This window comes from Telopea speciosissima, chromosome 5 (genome assembly GCF_018873765.1).
Source record: "Telopea speciosissima isolate NSW1024214 ecotype Mountain lineage chromosome 5, Tspe_v1, whole genome shotgun sequence".
NCBI classification, from domain to species: domain Eukaryota; kingdom Viridiplantae; phylum Streptophyta; class Magnoliopsida; order Proteales; family Proteaceae; genus Telopea; species Telopea speciosissima.
The window spans coordinates 24,965,772-24,988,923 of record NC_057920.1 but is presented as its reverse complement, the minus strand read 5'-3'; the positions used below and the strand labels follow the sequence as shown (position 1 = coordinate 24,988,923).

At 40.2% G+C, this 23,152-nt stretch overlaps 2 protein-coding genes across 2 annotated transcripts in view; one reads left to right on the top strand and one right to left on the bottom strand.

Moving 5' to 3' along the window:
- Positions 1-20,267, bottom strand: part of LOC122662654 (cycloartenol synthase 2) — a 41,293-nt gene extending 21,026 nt beyond the window's left edge. Inside the window, exons 1-6 of the mRNA XM_043858357.1 lie at positions 19,960-20,267; positions 19,078-19,263; positions 18,329-18,418; positions 18,009-18,203; positions 17,822-17,906; positions 4,616-4,782 (exon numbers count right to left, since the gene is read on the bottom strand). Of these exons, the coding sequence (XP_043714292.1) occupies positions 4,616-4,782; positions 17,822-17,906; positions 18,009-18,203; positions 18,329-18,418; positions 19,078-19,263; positions 19,960-20,157 (921 nt within the window). The 5' untranslated portion in view covers positions 20,158-20,267. The remainder of the gene's footprint in view (positions 1-4,615; positions 4,783-17,821; positions 17,907-18,008; positions 18,204-18,328; positions 18,419-19,077; positions 19,264-19,959) is intronic.
- Positions 20,268-22,122: 1,855 nt separating this feature from the next.
- LOC122662900 lies at positions 22,123-22,797 on the top strand. The gene has a single exon (XM_043858606.1). The coding sequence runs from the start codon at positions 22,123-22,125 to the stop codon at positions 22,795-22,797; it is 675 nt and encodes a 224-aa protein (XP_043714541.1).
- The last annotated feature ends 355 nt before the right edge of the window (positions 22,798-23,152 follow it).

Genomic DNA, 23,152 nt, shown 5'->3' with positions numbered 1-23,152 from the left:
GGGAGAAGCCTTGGCAGCCTTCTCTACCTTCTACGGTATCTATACGAATTCGATTGCTGAGCTGAGAGCCCTGAGAGATGGCTTATCCCTTTGCCAGGCCTTAGGCTACAGGGATGTGGTGGTTAACTCGAACTCCGCTTCCACGGTCAGAATGATTAATCAGAAAAGGTGCAACTTGTAGAAGGGCTGGTACTGGTTCCAGGAGATTTTGTCCTTGATTGCTGATGGCCGGACCTCTGTGGCCTTCGCTTTCCGGGAAAGTAATAGGGTGGCTGACTGGCTAGCTAATCTGGCCTGCGACTCGGGTTTGTCTTGCACCTTCCATCAGGATTATATTCCCACAGGTAAGCTTCAGGTGATTCTTAGGGAGGACAAGGCAGGGCTGCCAGTCCTTAGGAGCTAGTTTTGCTCTCTTGACTCACTTTGTATGGGCTTTGAGTGGATTTTAGACTATGAGAGTTCAGTTTCAAGGGCTGGGGTAAGGCGGAATGTCCCCCCCGTGTATTCTTTGATTCTTTTTTTGGTGATCAATAAAATGCTAGGGGCTCACCCGGGTCCCAGGTAATATTCGGGTTTAAAAAATTTAAAAAAATTAAAAAAAAAAACTAGTTACTATACTTTCCTCAGCCTGAAATTTGAGCCATAGGATGCGTTTAGGCAATGATAAGTTTCGATACATACCAGGTGTATCGATCTGATAAGTATTGGAAATCTTGAGAGTAGATACATGATTTAAGCGAAACCCCAAAAAAGTTTTAGGGATTGGACTGTATCTGCTGTTTCGAGCATATCAACATTGATACTCTTCAATATGTTCAATACATATCGAAACTCTTTCACACTGTACCTGTTCTTCTGGAAGAAAAAAAAAAAGAGAAACCGAGGGAAGCAAGTCTTCCAAGTTTTTTGCATTTTATTTAATTTCTATTCTATTTACTTAAGATATTTCATGTAAAAAGGGAAGACCCTCCCCCACTGGTACAGATCTTGGAAAAATATTTGTAGATACAAAATTCTGAAAATTTTCAATGTTGATCCCCCACCCAAAGACAAATTCGCTGTTTTGGGGTCGGGTCCAATTTTCCAATTACTAAATAACTAGGGATTTAAATTTTGTATAGATTCTAAAATGCAACAATACAAATAAAAAACAAAGGTCAGGCAAAGAAAATGCTCACATCATAATCTTTATAAAATCTACCTATTTTCCCTTATTTCAGCAGGTAATTGATATACAACTACCAATTACCAGGGATTTTGGGCCATAGGCTATAGAGTTATCTATACATGGCTTGATTTAGGACAAGACCAGTCATTATATGAAAAGAAGGGGAAAAAAAGTGTTTCTTCAATTTATTTGTTGTGCTTGTTGTGATTTGAGCCCTATGTTAAGATTTTTACTACGCATTTGATTCCTCCTTGCTTATTATGGAATCTTTCAGTTATTACATATAATTATTTGTTCTTTACAAACAGTTGATTATGCTTAAAAACCCTAATGTTGCATGGCTTCTTAGATGTTATACTAGATTAGGGTTAAGAAAACCTCATGTAAACCAGAATCACAGGGATGGGAGCAAACCAGCAAGCAGAGAAATTGAATCACTCGAAGAATATAATTCAGATTAACCAGAAATTATGGTCGAATAGTCTAACAGGAAGGGAGAACATCTGATCAAAGTTTGAAAGAATGCCAATGGTTAGATTCAGACTTCAGAGATATGAAAGAATCCCACTCTATGCACGTTACCAAAACCGAGACAGAAAATAGAAATTAGAAACCAGAATTAGTAACTTCAAGAACTAGTAACTCAGATTTAGGAACTCAGAAATTTAGAAAGTACAGTTGGAAAAGGATTTAGAAGCTAGAACCCGAAAATAGAAACTAATGGAACACTGAGATTTAGAAACTGAATAATAAAAGAGAAGTTTCAGCGAAAAAACCAGAAATCAGAATAGCATATCAGATTCAGAAAATTGTAGTTTTCAAAAACAGAATAGTAGCTATGGTTTCTGAAATCGATTGCAGGTTGCTAGTTTGAAATCAGAACTGAACTTGTAACAGAATAGTAGTTAAACCAGCAGAACAGAATTAGAAACTCGAATGCGCAGGGTAGGGAAAAGTGCAAAAAACTGACCTCATTGGATGGAGAAGAAGAAGAAGAGAAAAGAAGATAAGATATGATCAGAGAGGATAACAATCAGGAATCCACCTGATTAACCTGCTGAATCCAAAGCAGAAAACAACTACTGAATCCACAGCAGTCCACTCCTGAATCCCCCTTAGTAACACTCTTGAATCCCGCAAGAGTAAACCTAAGATCCACATACAAAGTAGCAGCCAAAGCCATTATTCATTCATAAAGTCGTGGGTGGAGCTGTAGCCCCTTCCACTTATATAGAATAGTGCTAGACACACTCAGACTCAAAAAAGGAAATGCCAAAACAAATGTTAAACTGAAAAGGAAACATGAATTGACTAGAAAACTGATACAATAAGGAAAACAGCTTGAAAACAGGACTGGAATTATAGTAACCTATTCCAGCCTAACTACTAGCAACATAATAATAATAAAAAATTAAAGAAATTAGAGTCCTAATAAAGACCATGATTGCTGGTTCCTTGGGTGAACCAGAACTGAACCATAGGGTCTAGAAAGAACCAGAAAACTGGTTCAAAGTTGGACACTTGGACCAGACCAAACCGCAGCCATTCTGGGGAAACTGTAGAGGTTCCCCTGACAGCTGCTCCACACATCCCCAGCCCCAAAGAAAATTATTGTGTAACTGAAAGCACATGCTTAGAAGCTACTTTTCCTCACTTTTTTATTCTAGAGAGGAAGTTAAGTAATGTACAAAGGAACTTGTAAGCTGTAACTGAGAGTAGATGCGTTTAAAAAAAATTCAAGGTGCCAACCCAAAGTAGTTTGGATAAGTATGGTTCAATGAATGGTCCTTGTTTGAGCAATGACAGTTCATGACACTGTAACTGTCCCAACTTACCACATCTGCAACCATGGGTAAGTCCCTGTGCTAGTGGACTCCACATGGATCCGACTCATGAAATTTCATCCTCAAACAAGCAGAAGTTTCCTAAAAGTGAGTTCAAAGTAACAGAAAATTACAGAAATGCCACTAGATTCCATTACAGAAAAATGTCATTATTGTAATATCATGAAAACTTAAAAATTCAACCTTCAACCACTTCTGATGATTGTTTCAGACAGATATTTGACTAGTGAGATGGGTCTGGAGTCCTCCCTCACACGGACCCCACACCCATCCAAGTCTGCCACATGGCAAAAAAATACGACATTGTGATGGCAACAAGTGTAGCAACAAGGTAACTCACCCTGACCAAATTGGATGATAACACAAACTGACCACTTTATTTACCAAGAAACCCCAGAAAACCAAAACCCCAAAAGTCAACCTTCCACACCACAAATCAACAACTTAAATCCACTGAACAGATAGATTGGCCACTGAGTAATATTGCACTCAAAAGAGGAAACCTCCACCTGCACCTTGACCTCATTCCCAAACAAACAAAATGTTAGGGCTTGACATGCCTTCCTAAATAATTTTCCCCTTTCGCATGAATAATGAAGAAATCATCATAGAGAGAAGTAACCAATGTACCAAAAATCGTAAGAAAATGCTCAGGAACTCATCAGTCCACACTCTAGAGACACTCGATCAAAACTGGTCCCTAATGCACTTAGAAGAACTCAAAGCCCCTAGTACAGATAGATCCTTCACCAGGGAGTTTGCTGGATGAGGCATCCAGTGGAACGAGAGTGGTCTACATTGACCATTTTCCCAGTTATCTTCAATCATATCACCATTGCTGGGTTCCCCACTATAATAAAGAGCCAAATGCCCAGCTGAGTGGAGGTCAAAGAAAAGGAAAGGAGTCTCTACCTCTGCCAAATCTCCACTCTAAATAGGTCCAAAGAAGAATCCAATCATTTACCAGTCCAGACTCTGAATGTATACTATAATGTCCCAAATTTCCTAATGAAACATCCAACCAACAATGATCCATATGATGGTCTCTTAGGGCTGTATTTATTTCAACAGAAATATTTTCTAGGAAAGTCAGTTTGCAGTTATAAAAGTTATTTGACATTACTTTCTCATTTGTCTTTTCTTCACTCTATTTCATTTTTTTTTATTTATTGTACATGACAAGGGAACATTTTGAGCATTGTTCACTGAGGAAAGAATCCAACCATAAGGTGGGGGCACTGTCCTCCATGGGAAGCAATTATATGACTGAACAAAATACTAACAATTCTTTTTCAAGAAATTTGAAACGGTAGGTGTTTTCCAAAATTTTGTGTTGCAATTCAGGGGAATAATTTCTGCTTTTATCTCCTAGTCAATTTTCTTTTTCTTTCAAGGCAAATAATGTAGGATATTTTCCATTGAAACAAATGAAACCTATGGAAAGGAAACCCAAGTCTGACAACCACCACCATTCTAAGAGCACACTAAAGAGAGCTTGCATGAGGATGGATTACAATACCCAAACAACACAGAATAAAAGATATCAAATGGCACTATATATGTCAAACTTCTAGTAGGATTAAAGTTTCTAGAAGTTACGGACCTTTGCACAAAGATTGCGTGCTTTATTCCAGTCTATTTCGTTATAGGGCACTGCATAAAGCTCCTTTCTCAAAGATAAAACTGTTGATGTGATCGGACCAACAAAACTTTTCCCATATAAGTATGACATAGGCAAATAAACCATTCTGCAATGGCACCACATCCTTCCTGTTGAGACGAAATTAAAATAAATATATAAAAAATAAAAGGAAACTTAAAGTTGGACATAGAATCTAGGAATTCAAGTTTGGGCAGGTTAATTAATAAAGTTGAAATATTAGTGCCTACTTTCAAGTTCAATTCAAGTTTTGATTTTTATTCAAGATCTACAATCAAACAAACTGCTGCCAAGGAATTTCTGCAACAACAGTGAGTTTGAAGCATCCCTGTAAACAGCAAGAAAATAGACGAGGAAGAAGAAGAAGGAGAAGAGAAAGGAGACGAGGAAGGTGAGAGGAAAGCTGTGCTCTCTAATCGTGAGAGAGGCCAGCTATATTCATTAATATAAAGGAGACTTTACAGGAGTAAAATAGGAAATAAAAAAGGAGAAAACAAGCCTAGCACCATATAGGCTGATGCTATTACCGAGACCCAAACATTCCCATTTTACCCTCTATACTTCTAACACTCCCCCTCAAGATGGAGCATATATATCAATCATGCCCAGCTTGTTACAAATGTAATCACCCTTCCCACTAACTAGAGACTTATTTAAAATATCAGCAAGTTGTTCTCCAGTCTTGACATACTTTGTAGAGATGACCTGGCTGGAGTTTCTCTCTTACAAAGTGACAATTCACCGCAATGTGTTTGGTTCTCTCATGGAATACGGGGTTTGAGGCAATATGTATAGCCGCCTGGTTGTCACACCACAATTGCATTGGTGTAGAGCTCTCAAACCCTAGTTCAGTCAACAACATCTTCAACCAAACCAGCTCACAAGTAGCATATGTCATGGCTCGATACTCGGATTCTGCACTCGATCTAGCCACTACACTCTGTTTCTTACTTTTCCAAGAAACAAGGTTTCCTCTAACAAATATACAATAGCCTGTAGTTGACCTCCGATCAATTGGAGATCCAGCCCTATCTGCATCAGAAAATCCCTCAACTCGAGTATGTCCATGATCAGTGTATACTAACCCTTGCTCAGGAGCCTTCTTAAGATATCTTAAAATCCGAATGACAGCATCCCAATGAGGTGTCCTAGGAGATGACATGAATTGACTTACAACATTCACCGGAAATGAAATATCAGGTCGCGTGAATGTCAAGTAATTCAGCTTTCCAACCAACCTTCTGTACCTTTTTGGATCATCCAGGGGATCCCCTTCATCTGCAACAAGCTTGATATTAGGATCCATTGGGTTCTCAAGAGGTTTACACCCTAGCATCCCACTCTCCATAAGCAAGTCAAGGGTATACTTCCGTTGTGAGAGAGATATGCCTTTCCTGGATCGAACCACTTCGACTCCTAAGAAATAATTCAGCTTTCCCAAATCTTTAGTTTGAAATCTCTGTTGAAGATGAGCTTTCAAACTATCGATTCCTGTAGAGTCATCACCAGTAATCACAATGTCATCAACATATACAATCAAAAAGATACTTCCAACACTTGTCCGATGGTAGAAGAGAGAGTAGTCACTATTGCATCGTGACAAACCAAACTCAAGAACCACCTCTGTAAATCGGCCAAACCAGGCCCATGGAAACTGTTTCAGTCCATACAGAAATTTCTTCAATTTGCAAACTAAGCCACACTCACTCTGAGCAACAAACCCCGGAGGTTGCTCCATATACACTTCCTCTTGGAGATTGCCATGGAGGAAGGCATTCTTAACATCGAGCTGATGCAAGGGCCACCCATAAGAGGCGCAAGAGAGATCAAAACTCAAACAAAGGAGAGCTTGGCAACTGGAGAAAAGATATCCAAGTAATCGACACCATACACCTGTGCATAGCCTTTGGCCACCAATCGGGCTTTCGGGCAAGCACCACCAGCATTAACCTTAACCATATAGACCCACCGACAACCAATGGCAGACTTCCCAGGTGGCAGTGGAACAAGATCCCAAGTGTGGTTATGTGCCAAAGACTGGAGTTCTTCCTTCATAGCTGTCCTCCAGCCAGGAACAGATAATGCCTCTGCAATGTTCTTAGGAATAGGATGAGATGCAACACTGGAAAGACAAGTTTGAAAACTAGAGGACAAACCAGAATAAGAAACATGAAAAGAAATGGGGTGTGTACCACACCAACGGGTACCTTTCCGATGAGCAATGGGCTGATCCAAATCAGAAAAGGAAGGATCAGGGGTAGGATCATAGGCGGCAAAGACGTGGCAGCAGGCGGAGCATCAATAGGGGCAGCAACATCTTCTCTCCGACGAGGTTCATGGTGATACACACGAATGATGGGAGGCCGAACAAGGGGTTGCACAGGAGATGGAGCAACAAGAGGCTGAATAACACAAAGAGGAAGATCCTCATCCAAGGAAGGATCCTCAATAAGCTATTGCACATAAGATTGAGATTCAAAGAAAGAAACATCAACAGTAACAAAATACTTGCGAAGTACAGGAGAATAACAGCGAAACCCCTTTTGAACACAAGAATAACCCACAAAAATACATTTGATGGCTTTGGGGTCTAACTTCGATAACCCAAGAGTATGGTCAAGAATAAAGCAGACACACCCAAAGACACGTGGGGGCAATGGGAATAAAGACTCAGAAGGAAAGAGCAAAGCATGAGGAATGCCCCACCTAGAATAGAGGAGGGCATTCGATTGATAAGATAACCAACACTGCATCAACCCAGAAAGTTTTGTCCACCTTCATTTCAAAGACAAGGGACCAAGTCACTTCCATCAAGTGACGGTTCTTCCGTTCAGCCACACCATTTTGTTGGGGTGTGTCAAAACGTGAAGACTGGTGGATGATCCCACGAGTGGTCATAAAGTCAGAAAAAGGAGCAGAAAAATACTCACGTGCATTATCACTACGCAACACCTTAATATAAAACCCAAATTGATTCTTAATTTCAGCAACAAAGGAGGAAAAGACAGAATACAACTCAGAACGATTTTTCATTAAGTATAACCATGTCACACGAGAGTTGTCATCAACAAAAGTAACAAAATATGTAAAACCCAACTTAGAAAACACACGACAAGGACCCCATACATCTGAGTGAACTAAAGAAAAGGGTTGTAAAGCCTGTTTATTGACACGAGGGGGATAACTCACATGGTGGAGTTTCCCAAACTGACACGACTCACAATCTAAAACCGAAAGAGAACGTAAACTAAGAAATAGTTTTTGCAAACTCTGTAAAGATGGATGACCAAGGCGACAATGAAGCTGATGTGGGGTAGTTGTGCCTGAACAAGCAATAGAAGATGTATCCTCAAGAAGATAGAGCCCCTCGAGACCCTGCCTCTACCAATCGTCCTCTTTGTCCGCAAATCCTGAAAGACACAAGAATCAGGAAAGAATGTTATGTAACAGTTGTAGGCATTGGTAAGTTGATGAATAGACAGGAGATTAAAAGGAAATTTAGGTAAATATAAAACAGAGGATAGGGAAAAGGAAGAAGTGGGCTTAACAGTACCAGTGCCTCTGACTGTAGCACAGGAACCATCAGCCAAAGTGACACTCGAATAAGAAGGTTGCAAAGAGGAAAAGATACCTAAGATGCCAAAAATATGATCTGAGGCCCCTGAATCAATGATCCAAGGCCTAGAAATGGAGAGACACGCAGTGGCATTACCTTTCTGGACAAAAGTAGCAGTGGAGGAAATGTCCTGAGCAGCCTTGCCCTTGCTGTAGCGAGCATACTCCTCCTCTGTCATAGTCAAGGTCACACGGCGCTCTTCAACAGGTACAAGTGGGGCTGCAGGGTCGATACTAGCCGTGTTAGCCAACTTGGCTGCAAGCTTGCCATGTAGCTTCCAACAATAACGCTGAATGTGACCAGATCTGCCACAATGATGACAAGTCCTTGGAGGACCAAATCTCTCAGACTTCTCAGACAAGTCATAGGTACTAGCAAAAGGTGCAGCTGGGGGGTCTTGGTAGACTGACGACCCCCACTGCGGCCACTACTCATAAGAGCAAAACTATCACCGGAAGAGACTCGAGTAATGTCACGAGATACAAGAAGAACTCGAGAAAAAGTGTCTGCAAGAGATGGAACTTAACACCCCCAAGGATCTGAGATCGGACTGAGTCAAAGTCAGGGCCCAAACTGCCCAAGAAGCTCATAACTGCTAGTTGCTCACACTGTTGTTGCATCAACATTAGAGGTAATGGGCAACAAAGCATTCAACTCCTCATACATCCTCTTGAAATCAGCAAAGTGTTGAGTCAATGGTCGACCCTTTCTATCAACTCAATAAAACTCTTGAGAGAGTTCATAAATCTTGGAGAGGTTGTTGCGACCAGAGTACAGTAAAGCCAGATACTCCCATAGATCCTTACCAATGTCAATATGGGTCACTAGGTCTACAATATTACTGTCCATAGAGTTGAGCATTTGACCCAAGATGCGAGCATCAACAACCTCCCAAGCCTCATCACCCATTTTGGCAGGTTTCTTGCCAGTCAAATGATACTTCTCACCCCTTCCTGTGAGAACTACAATCACAATCTTGTGTCATTGTTGTTAACTCTGACTACCCTCTAGCTTTTTAGAGATCAGAAAATTAGGTGAAGAGGATACAACCTCAGTCACAGCCTTGGTGTCCGTCGATGTCACATTCTCTCCCATAATGACCACAAAGAAGAACACCAACAAGTAATAACAGGTCTGAACTCAAACCAAACAACAGTGGCAGCACAAATGATCCACAATCTTCACCAAAGAAGCATCCAAAAATGCATTCCAGAATAGGCAGCAAACAATATAGCTAGCAACAGCAGCTCAATTAACAAGTATAATCACCAAAAAAACACACACAAAAGGCCCACAGCCAGCAAACCAGTAGCTGAACAGCATTAGAATAACCAAAATACAGCACAAAAAAACCTTGATTCAAACATCGAGTGCCATCCTAAGGCTACTCCAACATCAAACTAATCCAAAAGAAGGATTGCAGCAATGAAAAGATAACAAGTATATACCATAAATGCATCCCACAACACTCTTAAACCATTGTAAGAATCACCGAACTTGATTAGAGTAAGAGACGATGCCTTCAAACCATTGCTGCAATCTATCAAACACCTTCTAGGCTTCAACAATGGGGTGAACTACCCCCTACGGCAGAGATGATCCCTAAGAGGTCTTCAAAATCTGATAGGGTTTATTCCACCTTCTTCTTTGATTTGGAGAAGTAAGAAATGGGATGGAGAGGGAGATGGAAGCTTGCCCTGATCAGACCTGCTCTGATAACATGTAAAAAACCAACAGGAAAATAGAAGAGGAAGGTGAGAGGAAAGCTGTACTCTCTAATCGTTAGAGAGGCCAGCTATATTCATTAATATAAAGGAGACTTTACAGGGGTAAAATAGGAAATAAAAAAGGAGAAAACAAGCCTAGCGCCATATAGGCTGATGCTATTACCGAGACCCAAACATTCCCATTTTACCCTCTATACTTCTAACAATCCCCATCCCCAACAATTCTTCTTCTAATCCTCTCACAGCCCTAACCCTAAGATTCCCTTTTTTTTTTTTATTTTCCCAATACCTAAATTCTGCCCAGATCAAACCAGCCAGCCAAATCACACCAAACTTTGATCGAATTCTCTTTTCATACTAGGGAAACTTGATCCAAGTTGCTCACTCATCTGACCATCATAAACCCAAAAAATCCATCTTTTCTTCTTTTGCAAAATCCGAAACCCTAACCCTAACCTTGCTACTGATTCAAATTAAAAGGCCTAAACTTGTTAAAACTTAACGTAACCTTCATTGATAGACTCCCCTACATCAACTTGACCTAACCCTACCATCAAACCCTAAACTCTAATTTCACAATTTTCACCTATTTTGACCTAATCGAACTACATGTTCAGTTCAGATCCTAATTATTGGATTCTAGTTGGTCTCCTACCAATCTAGAACTACATTAAGTGGTATCAGAGCATGGATGAACATGGTAGACCAGTGCTGCTAGCAGCAACCGATCTTGTGGCTACTGTGATTGAGCTGTTTCAAAAGTTCTCTACTGAACAGAGGGCTATATCTGAAGAAAATACCTTAACAGAAAGCTATGTCTGCTAAACAGAGGACTAGCAATGATAGGTTGCAGTTAATTGAGCAACGCCAAGATACTCCAGTAAGGGGCAGTAACATACTAATGGAAGAGGACAGATCAAATACTGTCTCAAGTTCATTGCACCAACCATAGGCACAGAGAAGGAAGGGAACAACCTAGACCTCCAAAGGCGTTTGAGTTGAAGGAATATGATGCAAACATGATCCACATGTATTTTATGATTGGTTAGCTGCTTTAGATGATTACTTTGATTGGTATGATTTGCCTGAGTCTAGAAAGATGAGACTAGCAGTACTAAGCTAGTGGGTCCCGCCCATTAATGGTGGAGAACTCATGAGAATGATTTTGAATACCCTGGTAGAGCACCTGTTACATGTGCAAAGATGAAGCAAGAATTGAGTGACAAATATCTACCACGGGCATTCAAAGCTCGACGGCAAGGTCAATTAAATTCTCTTCGACAGCATACCACCAAAAGACCTTCAAAGCCGAAGACAACTTGAAGCCTCCTTCAATGAATTTCAGTTTGCAAATTGAGATTCCACCATTAAAAGAAGCATTTAAAGAAAAGGAGCCTGAAGTTGTAGATAAAGCTGAAGTGATCACAGTGAATTGTGATGAAAAGGAAGAGACAACGCTTGAAGCTTCAAAGACAAAAGGTCAACATGTGGAAGAGTCTACTGAAGAGGTCTGTGTTGAAGAAATCAAAGTAGACAAAGCTAAAACAGTGGAAGGTGAAGTGGTGGTTGAGAACACCCCACAGGAAATAATTGGCATTCAAGATGCTATTCTTGAAGAGGTGGAGCTTGTGCCTCAAATCTTCAGTGGGAAGGTTACCATAGTTGAGGATTGCATTATAGAGGTTCATGAAGACTCAGTTAAAGCAGTAGCACCAGATGAGGTTGTGATTAAGGAAGACTTCAAGTGCATTTCGCATGAAGTTGTCACCACCCCTGATGCTAGTCTTATCATTGGAGAACCTATTGAGTTTGTGATTCCACCTCAATACTTTAAAGAGAAAACTCCGTTGAAGACTTTATTCCTAGTATTCCTACATTACCAGAGTTTTGTTTGGGAATGGTCAAAGTTGCTACTCACATGTTGTTTCCCCCTTATCACTACAAAATTCAAGTATGAATTTTTTTCAAGTTGGAGAGAGTTGATGCAGAGTTATCACCAAATGGGGTTTCTTTGCATAGGAATTAATCTAGGGTTGGGTTATATACATGTTGGGCCTTTGATCCCATGGGTTTTCTATGCAATAGATCACTTTTATGGACCTAAAGTATGGGTAATAGGGTTGCACACGGAATTAGTTGTTTTAGTTCCATACTTAGTTTTATTTTGGTGTTTTGTTCATAAATTGAACCGGTACAACCAATGGTTCAATTTAATTGATTCTAGAAGTTTTCTTTTAAGCATTTAGTGGGGCTGGATTAGGAATTTGTTTTGAGTCTATTTCAGTTTCCTAGTCAGTTTAAGTTACCTAATAGGTTAGGGATTGGGTTAGGCCTTTCCTTTTTAGTGTAGGAGTCTATTTTTGAGTCTTTTATATAGGGTTATAAGGGGGGCAAGTATTGAACATGAATTTTGATATTAATGAAAAGCTTTTTGCTGCTCTTCTTCTCCATTGAAGATTTTTGTCCTGTGATTGATCAAGGCTGGTGGGATTGGTGTTTGAACCAATCGACACCTTGCGGTGTGAAGCCCGGGTAGTTCGTTCAAGCTCTCTCTTTGTTCTTTTGAAATCCTACTTTCAAGTTCAATTCAAGTTTGATTTTTATTCAAGATCTACAATCAAACAAACTGCTGCCAAGGAATTTCTGCAACAACAGTGAGTGTGAAACATCCCCATCCCCAACAATTCTTCTTCTAATCCTCTTACAGCCCTAACCCTGAGATTTTCCCGTTTGTTTTCAATTTTCCTAATACCAAAATTCTGCCCAGACCAAACCAGCCAGCCAAATCACACCAAACTTTGATCAAATTCTCCTCTCATACTAGGGAAAACTCGATCCAAGTTGCTCCCTCGTTTGACCATCATAAACCCTAAAAATCCATCTCTTTCTCTTTTCAAAAACCCGAACCCTAGGTCCCACCAAACCCTAACCCCAATTTCACGATTTTCACCTATTTTGACCTAACCGAACTACATGTTCAGTTCAGATCCTGGTTATTGGCTTCTATTTGATCTCCTACCAATCTAGAACTACATTATTGGATCAACAGCGAAACAAATAACAAGAGTATGGCAGAATTTGTAGCCATTCAAGAGTCTAAACTTTAGAAGGTAAAATTCAACCTAATTATAGAGTTATGGATATGGTAGAATAGGAGATAAATCTTATTGGAGGCTTCTAGCGCATGCTTGTCCTGTAGAACATGAGGATAGCTGAGTTGAAGCTTAAAGTAGTGGAAGAGGGCAAGAGGAGAAGAGAGAAGATGAGGATGAGAGGTAGGAGAAGAGAAAGTTGTGCGGTAATAACTTGAGAGAATAAATTTCTCTCCCCTATGGCCCTATATTCATTCACTAGCTAATATTATATGAGAAATTACATACCTACCCTCATGCTAACAGAAGGTAGCATAGGGAGGTAAAAGGGACAAAGCACAATACAAGAAAATAGCTTACATAACTCTAACACTCCCCCTAAAGCTGGAGAATAAATGTCATACATTCCCAGCTTGCACAGAAGGGTACTAAATTGATAAGAGATGAGCCTTTTGGTGAAGATATCACCCAACTAGTCGCCTGTCTTCACAAAAGGAATGCAGATGTGGCAAGAGTCAATATTCTCCTTAATGAAGTGACTATCCACCTCAATATGCTTTGTCTAGTCATGCTGCATAGGATTGAGGGCTATACTTATAGTAGCCTTGTTATCACAATAGAGCCACATAGGCCCCTTAGTGTCAAACCCCAACTCTTGGACCAACCTTTTCAACTATAGAAGTTCACATACTCCATGAGCCATGGCTCTTAATCTTGCCTCTGCACTTGATCAAGCCATAATAGGCTGTTTTTTGCTTCTCTATGTAATCAGGTTACCACCCACAAATGTGCAGTATCCTGATGTAGACCTTCTTGCAGAGACAAATCCTGCCCAGTCAACATCAGTGTAGCCTTCAATCTTCAAATGTTTGAGTCTGGTGAACAATAGCCCTTTCCATGGGGTAGACATCAAGTACATTAGGATGCGATACACATCATCCAAGTGCCCACTCTTGAGAGCATGCATAAACTGACTCATCACCCCAACCGCATAGGTGATGCCTGGGCAAGTCAAAGAGAGGTAGATCAGCTTTCCCACTAGTCTCTAATATTTCCCTACATTAATAAGGGACGGTCCACAATCTTCTAATTTGTGATTTTCGTCAATATGAGAGTTTTCTAGTTTACAGCCCAACATCTCTGTTTCTTTCAACAAATCCACCACAAACTTCATTTGACAAATAATTATTCCCTTCTGTGAAGACACTTCAATTCCCAAGAAATATTTCAATGGTCCAAGGTCATTCATCTCAAACTGTTGAGCTAAATAAGACTTTAGTCCTTTTATCTCCACCGTGTCATTTCCCATCACCACAATGTCATCTACATCGACAATTAGAGTTGTGATGTATCATTACCCCACCGGATAAACAGAGTATGGTTCAGTTTGACTCTGGGTATATCCATTCCTCAAAATAGCATGTCTAAACCTCTCAAACCAAGCCTTTGGAGACTATTTGAGGCCATATAAAGCTTTCTTAAGAAGACACACTTTCCCTTCAGCCAAGGGAAACTTGAAGCCTGGTGGAGTTTGCATATACACTTCCTCTTCCAAATCACCATGGAGGAATGCAGTCTTCACATCTAGTTGAACCATAGTTTGAAAACTCGCTGAAATTTCGAATATTTCGGTAGTTTCGACATGTCTGCAACAAAATAGGATGTGAAACATGTCTGTCATAGTCGTACCACTTGGGTGTATATGATGCAACACAAGAGTAACATATTTCAGTGTTTTAAGGTTTTCCACAAATTAGTCCAGACTCAGTTCAACGCCACTTTAAGGATTCTCCGCAGTGACAATGGCAGGGAATACTTCGAGGGACAGTTTCAAAAATATATGGTTGATCATAGAATCCTTCATCAAACCAGTTGTGTTGACACCCCTCCCCAAAATGGTGTGGCTGAAAGAAAAAATTGCCACCTCCTTGAGATGTCCCATGCCTTGATGTTTGACCGCCATGTCCCCTCACAGTACTAGAGTAACGTTGTGCTTACCGCTGCCTACTTAATCAATCGGTTGCCTACTCGGGTTCTGTCTTCCCGTGCTACGGTTGATGTCCTCCAGGGTGCCTCCTCCTTTCTCATACCTCCCAAAGTTTTTGGGTGTGTCTGTTATGCTCACAATCATCATCCCTATGGGAAGTTGGATCCTCGTGGCGTCAAGTGTTATTTTTTGGGTTACTCTGCCACTCAAAAAGGGTACAAGTGCTACCATCCTCCCACTCGCTGTGTGATTGTCACTATGGATGTTGTATTTCATGAATCCTCACCATACTATTTATCGCCACACCTTCAGAGGGAGTTAGAATCGGCTAGTGAAGCTGTGCCAATAACATTACCTCCGCCATTACCTGCTGCCCATCCATCACCACTTGCTGCCCAACCATTGCCGACATCACCTGCTGCCCAACCATTGTCGACATTACCTGCTGCTCATCCATCACCATCTGCTGCCCAACTATCATCATCCACCACACCACCTGTTGCACCTATTTCCCCTGTTCCTCTTCAAGGGAGCAAGTACCGGATCAGATTCCTATTCAAAAAGGACCTTCTTCGGATACAATTCAGGGGGAGCAGCCTACACCTGGCTCTATTAGAAGACAGGTTGACAAACTTCAGGGCAGACTTGATCGGCCAGATCTTCGCGTCTTCACTCGAACCAACAAAAAGCAAGTTGGAACTACCACCCCTGCAGCACCTTTACTCATCCCATTGTCATCTCTTGAACCAAAGCCTACTAGTCCATCTAGTAAGTCTTCTTCTTCTCTTGAATTACCTATTGCTGCCCGTAAAGGTATTAGATCATGTACCCTACATCCTATATCTCATGTTGTTTCCTATGATTCTCTTTCTCCTTCCTATCATGCTTTTGTATCTTCTCTTTCCTCTATTTCTATTCCTCAGAAGTGGCAGGAAGCATTTGCTAATGCAAAGTGGAAAGCAACTATGGTGGAAGAGATGAATGCCTTAAGAAAAAAATAATACATGGGATCTTGTTGTTCCTCCTCCAGGAAAAAAACCAGTTGGATGTAACTGGGTATTTGTAGTCAAGCAGAAGGTAGATGGTACAGTTGACAGATACATAGCTAGACTAGTAACCAAGGGTTTTACCCAGACTAGGGATTGATTACCAGGAGACTTTTGCTCATGTTGCTAAGTTGAGTACTGTTTGTATTCTCTTGTCCTGTGTTGTGAATTTTGAGTGGGATTTGCAGCAGCTTGATGTTAAGAATGCTTTCCTTCATGGAGAGCTTGAGGAGGAAGTATATATGGAGATTCCTCCAGGTTTCTCATCTGAAAAAACTCATGGGAAGGTCTGCAAACTAAAGCATGCACTCTATGGGCTGAAGCAGTCTCCACGAGCCTAGTTTGACAGATTTCACAAGGCCATGATTTCAGTGGGATATAAACAAAATAATGTTGATCATACTTTGTTCATCAAACGGTCTGGGGCCAAGGTTACTATCCTCATCGTTTATGTCAATGACATTGTGGTGACAGGAAATGATGATACATAGATCTCTCGTCTGAAGAGCTTCTTAGGGCATGAGTTTGAAATAAAGGATCTAGGGAAATTAAAGTACTTTCTCAGGATTGAAATTGCTCGTTCTTCAAAGAGCATCTTTCTCTCTCAAATGAAGTATGTCCTAGATCTTTTATCTAAGACCGGTTTGTTGGGCTGCCATCTAATACACCTATGGAAGCCGGTACTCGACTGAAAGATAAAGATGGTGAACCAGTTGATAAAGGTCGTTATCAGAGATTAGTGGGGAAATTAATTTATCTCACATACTAGACCAGACATTGCATTTGCAGTGAGTTTGGTTAGTCAGTTTATGTATGACCCCTATTCTTCACATATGACTGTTGTTCTTCGCATTCTTTATTATTTGAAATCAGCTTCGGGAAAAGGGGTCCTTTTTTCTCCCTATAATCATCTTCATATTGAGGCATATACTGATGCAGATTGGGCTGGCTCTTCTGATCGGAAGTCTGCTTCAGGGTACTACTCATTTGTAGGAGGGAACCTTGTCACTTGGCGCAGTAAGAAACAAGATGTTGTGGCAAGATCCAGTGCTGAAACAGAGTTCCGAGCTATGGCACAAGGAATCTGAGTTATTATGGATTCAGGGTTTACTTAAAGACCTTGGTGTCACTGTTCGTCTCCCAATGATGTTGTATTGTGATAACAAAGCCGCCATCAGCATTACCCATAATCCAGTGCAGCATGACCGCACGAAGCATGTGGAGATAGACAGACACTTCATCAAGGAGAAGTTAGAGAATGGACAGATTTGCATGCCCTTTGTGAAAACTGATGATTAGTTGGCTGATGTGTTCACTAAAGGCTTATGTGGAAAATTATTTCATCCTATTTTGTTCAAGTTGGGCATGTGTGATATCTATACACCAACTTGAGGAAGAGTGTTAAGTTATGTAAGGGCATTATTGGTTTTTCCCCCTATAGTCGATTCCTAATTAGAGTCGACTATAAGAGGGGTATTATTATACACTAGGAATAGCTTAAGCCAAAAGGAAAAAAGAAAAATTTGGAACTACAACATGATCCATGGTACTCCTGATAGAGTGTAAGTCAAGAGTGACAAAAAAAATAGCAGGTGACAAAATAAAATCGATTTTTAAATTTCCACTCATTTGATTCAAAAAATGAAAATTTAGAATGAAAGAAAGAGTAAATTGGTTAAACCTGGATGGAAAGGAATAAAATAAGGTAATAGCCAAATCTCTGGAGGCAGCGGATTGTTGCCAGACCATTCAAATACTCCAAGAACCTGTTACCATCAGAGAACACAATATCAGCTGAAGTATATCTGAAAACCATCGGACATTGGTCCTGCTGCACAATGCAACAAAGCAAAGGTTAATTGCCATACTGAAAGCCACATTTTCCCCCAGGAAGTTATTGAAGTTGCACCACCACGGTCCAGAATCCATTTACGTCCTTTCTCCATTGCCCCTTGTCCATCATCAGCCCCTTCACCAAGCAACCTCAACGAAACATAGTTCAAAGTTGTACCAAACATGGTGCTTGGGCCCTCAATATGTAAGCCCCAACCCCCATCTTCATTCTATAAGTCACATTTGTCAATTGTCAGAAATTTTCATGCCTCCATTAACAAGGATGAAAGGCAAAAAAGGAAGAAGAAGCAACAAATTGACAAAATGTTGCAAAATTGCAGGAGATTATTCATGCCTGATGATTGTAAAGATATCGGCAAATCTCTTGCTGATGTTCTTTTGATAAGACAGCATTTACTGCTCCTGTGATATATAATGTAATAATCTGTGCCATCAAAGAGTTAGAGAGCATTACTAATTAACAGCGTAGAGAACACACACAAAAGTGAGTGTCTCTGTTTTGTTTCAAATACATGTTGGGCCATATAGGGATGCAGCCAGTCCGAAGGGTTCCATGTGTATCCAAAAACCAGAGTGGATACGTCAGCCCTTCATGTGGCTCAAATAAAGCAGCCAAACTTAGCAAGGTGGATCACCTGCAAAATCTATTCATGCACATTCATGGATAGATACATATATATTAGGCACTACTAGAATCTACCAAGTGGCAGATTAAGTCTCATAAAAAAGGTCCACACATAGCCCACATCACCTCTACCTATGTCAATAGAAGTTTAGACAAAAAAAATTAAGTTCACCATGTGGCAAAATAAGCCTTGGAAAATGGTAAACAAGTCAATATAATTCAAGCCCAATACATGGGATATAGCCAGACAAGTGAGTTGTGCCACAAATGTTGACATCTGGTGAATCCAAAGGATCCCCTATCTATTCAAAGTAGACCTCTATAGGCTCAAATCAAGTGCCCATTCAGCCAAGCTTGGCTAACAGTATGTATAAGCATATACCACTGATATAGGTATATTGATATGTCCAGGGGGTTGGAAAGAAAGAAAATTGTGATATTTACAGGTGAGCACTTACCAAGCCAGGAACTAGAAACATAGGACCACCATAATCTCCTGACCAATGCCCGTCATGTGCCTGGATAGTTGAATGGTAACTGATAGCCCTTTTTAATGTGGCTGTAACTGCCTCCTCTGTAACATCAGCTGTATCTTTTATTTTGACCTGGGGTAAGTCTATCTTGCAAGGGTTCTCCTTTGCAAACTATATTGTGGAAAAGAAGAAAATTAGAGGGTGCATAATTTTAACCATCTATATGTTATATGAACTGAAAGGCATAAACAGATATTTGTCATTTGTCGTTAAGATTTCTCATAAAATACCAATAGCTCAAGGATTAGAAACAGTACATGTCTACAAGTTATGAGAATGGTTACAACTGTTAGCCATTTATTCATGCATCCATCAAAGGGTTGCTGACACCTGGATAAATCATTTCGCAGAAATTTTCTTGTGTTTATTGCAGAACCAGGTATCTTAACCCAACTAGACAAAGAGTATTCAAGTCCTACTAGGACTAGGATATAGAAATAACACTGATAATAGGAACAGGATAACAGAAATCGAGTCTACATTTCATAAACAGCAAGTAACAGAATATCAAACTTCCCAGAAAATATTAACCCAATGGAGAAACCGAACGAGATTTTGTTCAAATCTTTGAAAAATATCTACCTGTAATTCAAACTTGATTCTAACCTGTCATTTGCTGAGAAACACTCTAACAATGTTTTTAAAGAACTTGAAAACAAAGTTGAACCCAATGGAAGTAGAACTGATGGAAGGGAGAAAAGTGGTCCATTAGGAATCCACCATTACAAAAAATAATCTTCACGTCATGAAATTCACACCATTTTTTTTCTTTTCTTTTCTTTTTTTTTTTCAAATATCCAAGGTTACCTGAAGTCGCATAAGCAGATCTGAACTGTGTTTCTTCTCGAACCTATGCTCCCTGAAATGGTCACGAACTTTCTCCACCTCCATAAGCTCTTCCGGCGTTCCAAGCTTGGGATCGAACTCCCAAAATTGCCTCCCAACGTGATTGTTTACCGTCCGAAGCCATGGACTCCCTCCTTCAGCGATTTTGAGTTTCCACATTACTTATCAAACAACTACAAATCCAGTGAACACCAATGCGGATGTTTCCGATTAAAAATCAACTCGAAACAAAGCTGAAAGTCCAAAGAAAAAGTTGAAATAAATAAAATGCAGATGTCTCCACCACTAATTTTACTCGTAGTCTCGAAATCAAACAGAAGAAATCATTTTTCTGCGCAAAATCAGAAATTATCGCTTAATTTACAGTTTAAACTCTGTAATCAGAACAGAAACTACCTTTAAAATGGTAGATTTAGAGAGGATATCGGATCCCAAATCTGAAGTTGGAGGGAATCCGAGCTGCGCTATCGCTTTCAGGTAGATATACCAGTCACCGAAGTTAATGCATGCTTAATTCTGTGTCTTCTTCCCACTCTTTTCTGTTAGAATCAGCCAGCGATGGGTACTGTCCTTGCGTTCTTAGTGAAAGTCCTCTTAAAATAACAGTGCAGGACGATATTCGACTTTAACCGTCCATTTAAGCACAGCAAATCTCAACCGTTCAACATTTTTTATCTTAATTCACCGAGACTGGCCGTTCCCAAAATGCCTTCTTCCCTCGTCTACCTTCTGCAAAACCTGTGACTAAGGTTTGAGGAATCGGATTCGTATTGTTTGTATCGGGCGATTCATAACAGTTTGGGTAATGGCCGATCCTGATACTGTGCCAATGTATTGGTGACACGGTATGATCAACGGTAAAACAGTCAAAAAATACCTTTTTTAAATAAAATCAAGGCAATTTTATCACAATCGATCTATGCCGTATCGGTATCATAGTGATTTTGCAAGTGACTGATACATGATCCGATACCATGCACTAAAACCTTGCCTATGAAACCCTCTTGAGGTAGTAGTGTAGTACTAACATAAAACCAAAGGATTAATGGGAAAAAAAAAAAAGAAAAAAGAACTGCCTCCTATGAAAAGACACATCTATCCTCTTGTTTTGAAAATGAGAGATATAGACACATGGGGGTCTTGACTCACATTCACATGTGAACATACCAGAATGGCTCACATTCGCTCCCATGTGGGTCCCACAAGGTGGATTCCATCTAAACGGCTATGAACGTGAACTTGTCTCTCACACAAAGGAGTGTTGACTTAGGCCATACTCACTTCTGGATAGAAAATTGCTTTTTAAAAAATAAATACTAAAAAACTCGTCTCAAAATTTAAAAAAAAAAAAAAGAAAAAATTACATGATTTATGATTAACTACTTTGTGTTTTCATTTACAAAACTGTCTACCTATATTTTAGTTAACAAAAATAAACAAAAACAAGTTAAGATTTACAAAAATAGACAAAAAATAGCTAATCATGTAATTTTCCCTAAAAAAAACTAAAAAACTCACCTAGGAATACCAAACTGCAATTATCTTCCACTTCATAATATTCAAATCCGTTTGTTACCGTTTGACATTGGCTTTGAATGCGGGTACCAAATTCCCAATGTTTCTACCGTATTGGAATTCGGGAGAAGCCGACTGGACTGAACAATAAAAAATATTATCTCTCACCGTAATAGCCGGGAACCGGTGATATAATCAAAATTCAATCGACAGTCAAGATTAATGTTATATTGAATCGACGGCTATAATTACGAAACATGAAAATTAGTTAGCATACGTTCTGCCAGGCTGCCACAATAATAATAAGTTAACGTACCTCCTTGTCCACCACACATTTTAAAACAAAAAAAAAAAAAAGAAATCTTAGCTAACGACAATTATAAATGAAATGAGAGAGGATCATGAGGTGGAACTTATCTATCAATCAATCAATCCATCCATGCCAAAGCCGAAGATACAATTTGATAGGCGCCGCCCTTTTTTTTTTAACCAAAGCTTTTTTCTTGCCATAGGCGTTTTCTCTCCTCCACCAGTGGAGTGTTCCTTATCCTTTTCTCTCCATCTCCTTCCTCTTTCCTTCTACTCTTGTGATTCTGCTGCATCCTCCCTATGGAGCCACCACCATTATTACTACCACCTGAACACCCTTCTTCCGATGCTGCTCATTCCAACATTCCACCGCCTACAATGCCACCATCCTCAGACATAGAATCTGATGATGACATATTTGAGGTTGATGAAGTAACGGAGGATAGGCTTGCACAGTCTTGGGATTTAACTCTTGTTGGTTCAATCTTGCTAGGGAAACCATACTGCAAGCAAGCAGTTACTGAGGCACTTATAGCAACATGGAACACGAAGTTCTCAGTCTCATCACTCTACAAGGATACTTATATGTTTCACTTCCAACATGCGATGGACATGCAAAATATACTTGGCGAAGGGCCATGGTTCGTTGCAGGTAATCTTATCATCCTTGAGAAATGGGTTGCTTCTCGAAGCTGGAAGTTTGAAGTTACTGATTTCTGGATCCAATTCCATGCTCTTCCTGAGGAGTTTATGGACTTGGAGATTGCAGCTAAACTGGCTAAGAAGGTAGGAACACCCTGGAAAGTGATGTTGATTAATGGGTTTAGAGGAGGGCAACAATTGTGTTATCTTCGTGCGAGAATCACATTGAAGATTCTAAAGCCCTTGAAATCATCCATCATGCTCAAGAGAAGAGATGGAACACAATCTATTATCGAAGTCCGTTATGAGAGGCTTCCGTTAACTTGCTTTTGATGTGGTTTACTTGGTCACGAGGAGCAGAGATGTTCTACCCTATTCTAACCCATAGGTCGAGATGGGTCTTTTCAGAATGGTCGTAGAATCAGTGCTTCAATACGATGCTCAGTACCTGACTCAAGGATTATCGAGCCAACTGGTAGCTCGGGAATGGGTTCTCCAACTGAAGGCTCTACTCCTGTTCCTGCTCTGGGCACTTTGTGCTTTTGTGCTGCTTCCTCCCCGGTGAAACATCAATTGGATCACTCGATCTGGAACCAGAGAATCTGTAATGGGCTCTCGACCCAACCAAGCACCTTTCATGCTAATCATGGCACCGGAATCTTCACAGCCACAGATAGGAGCTCCGTCA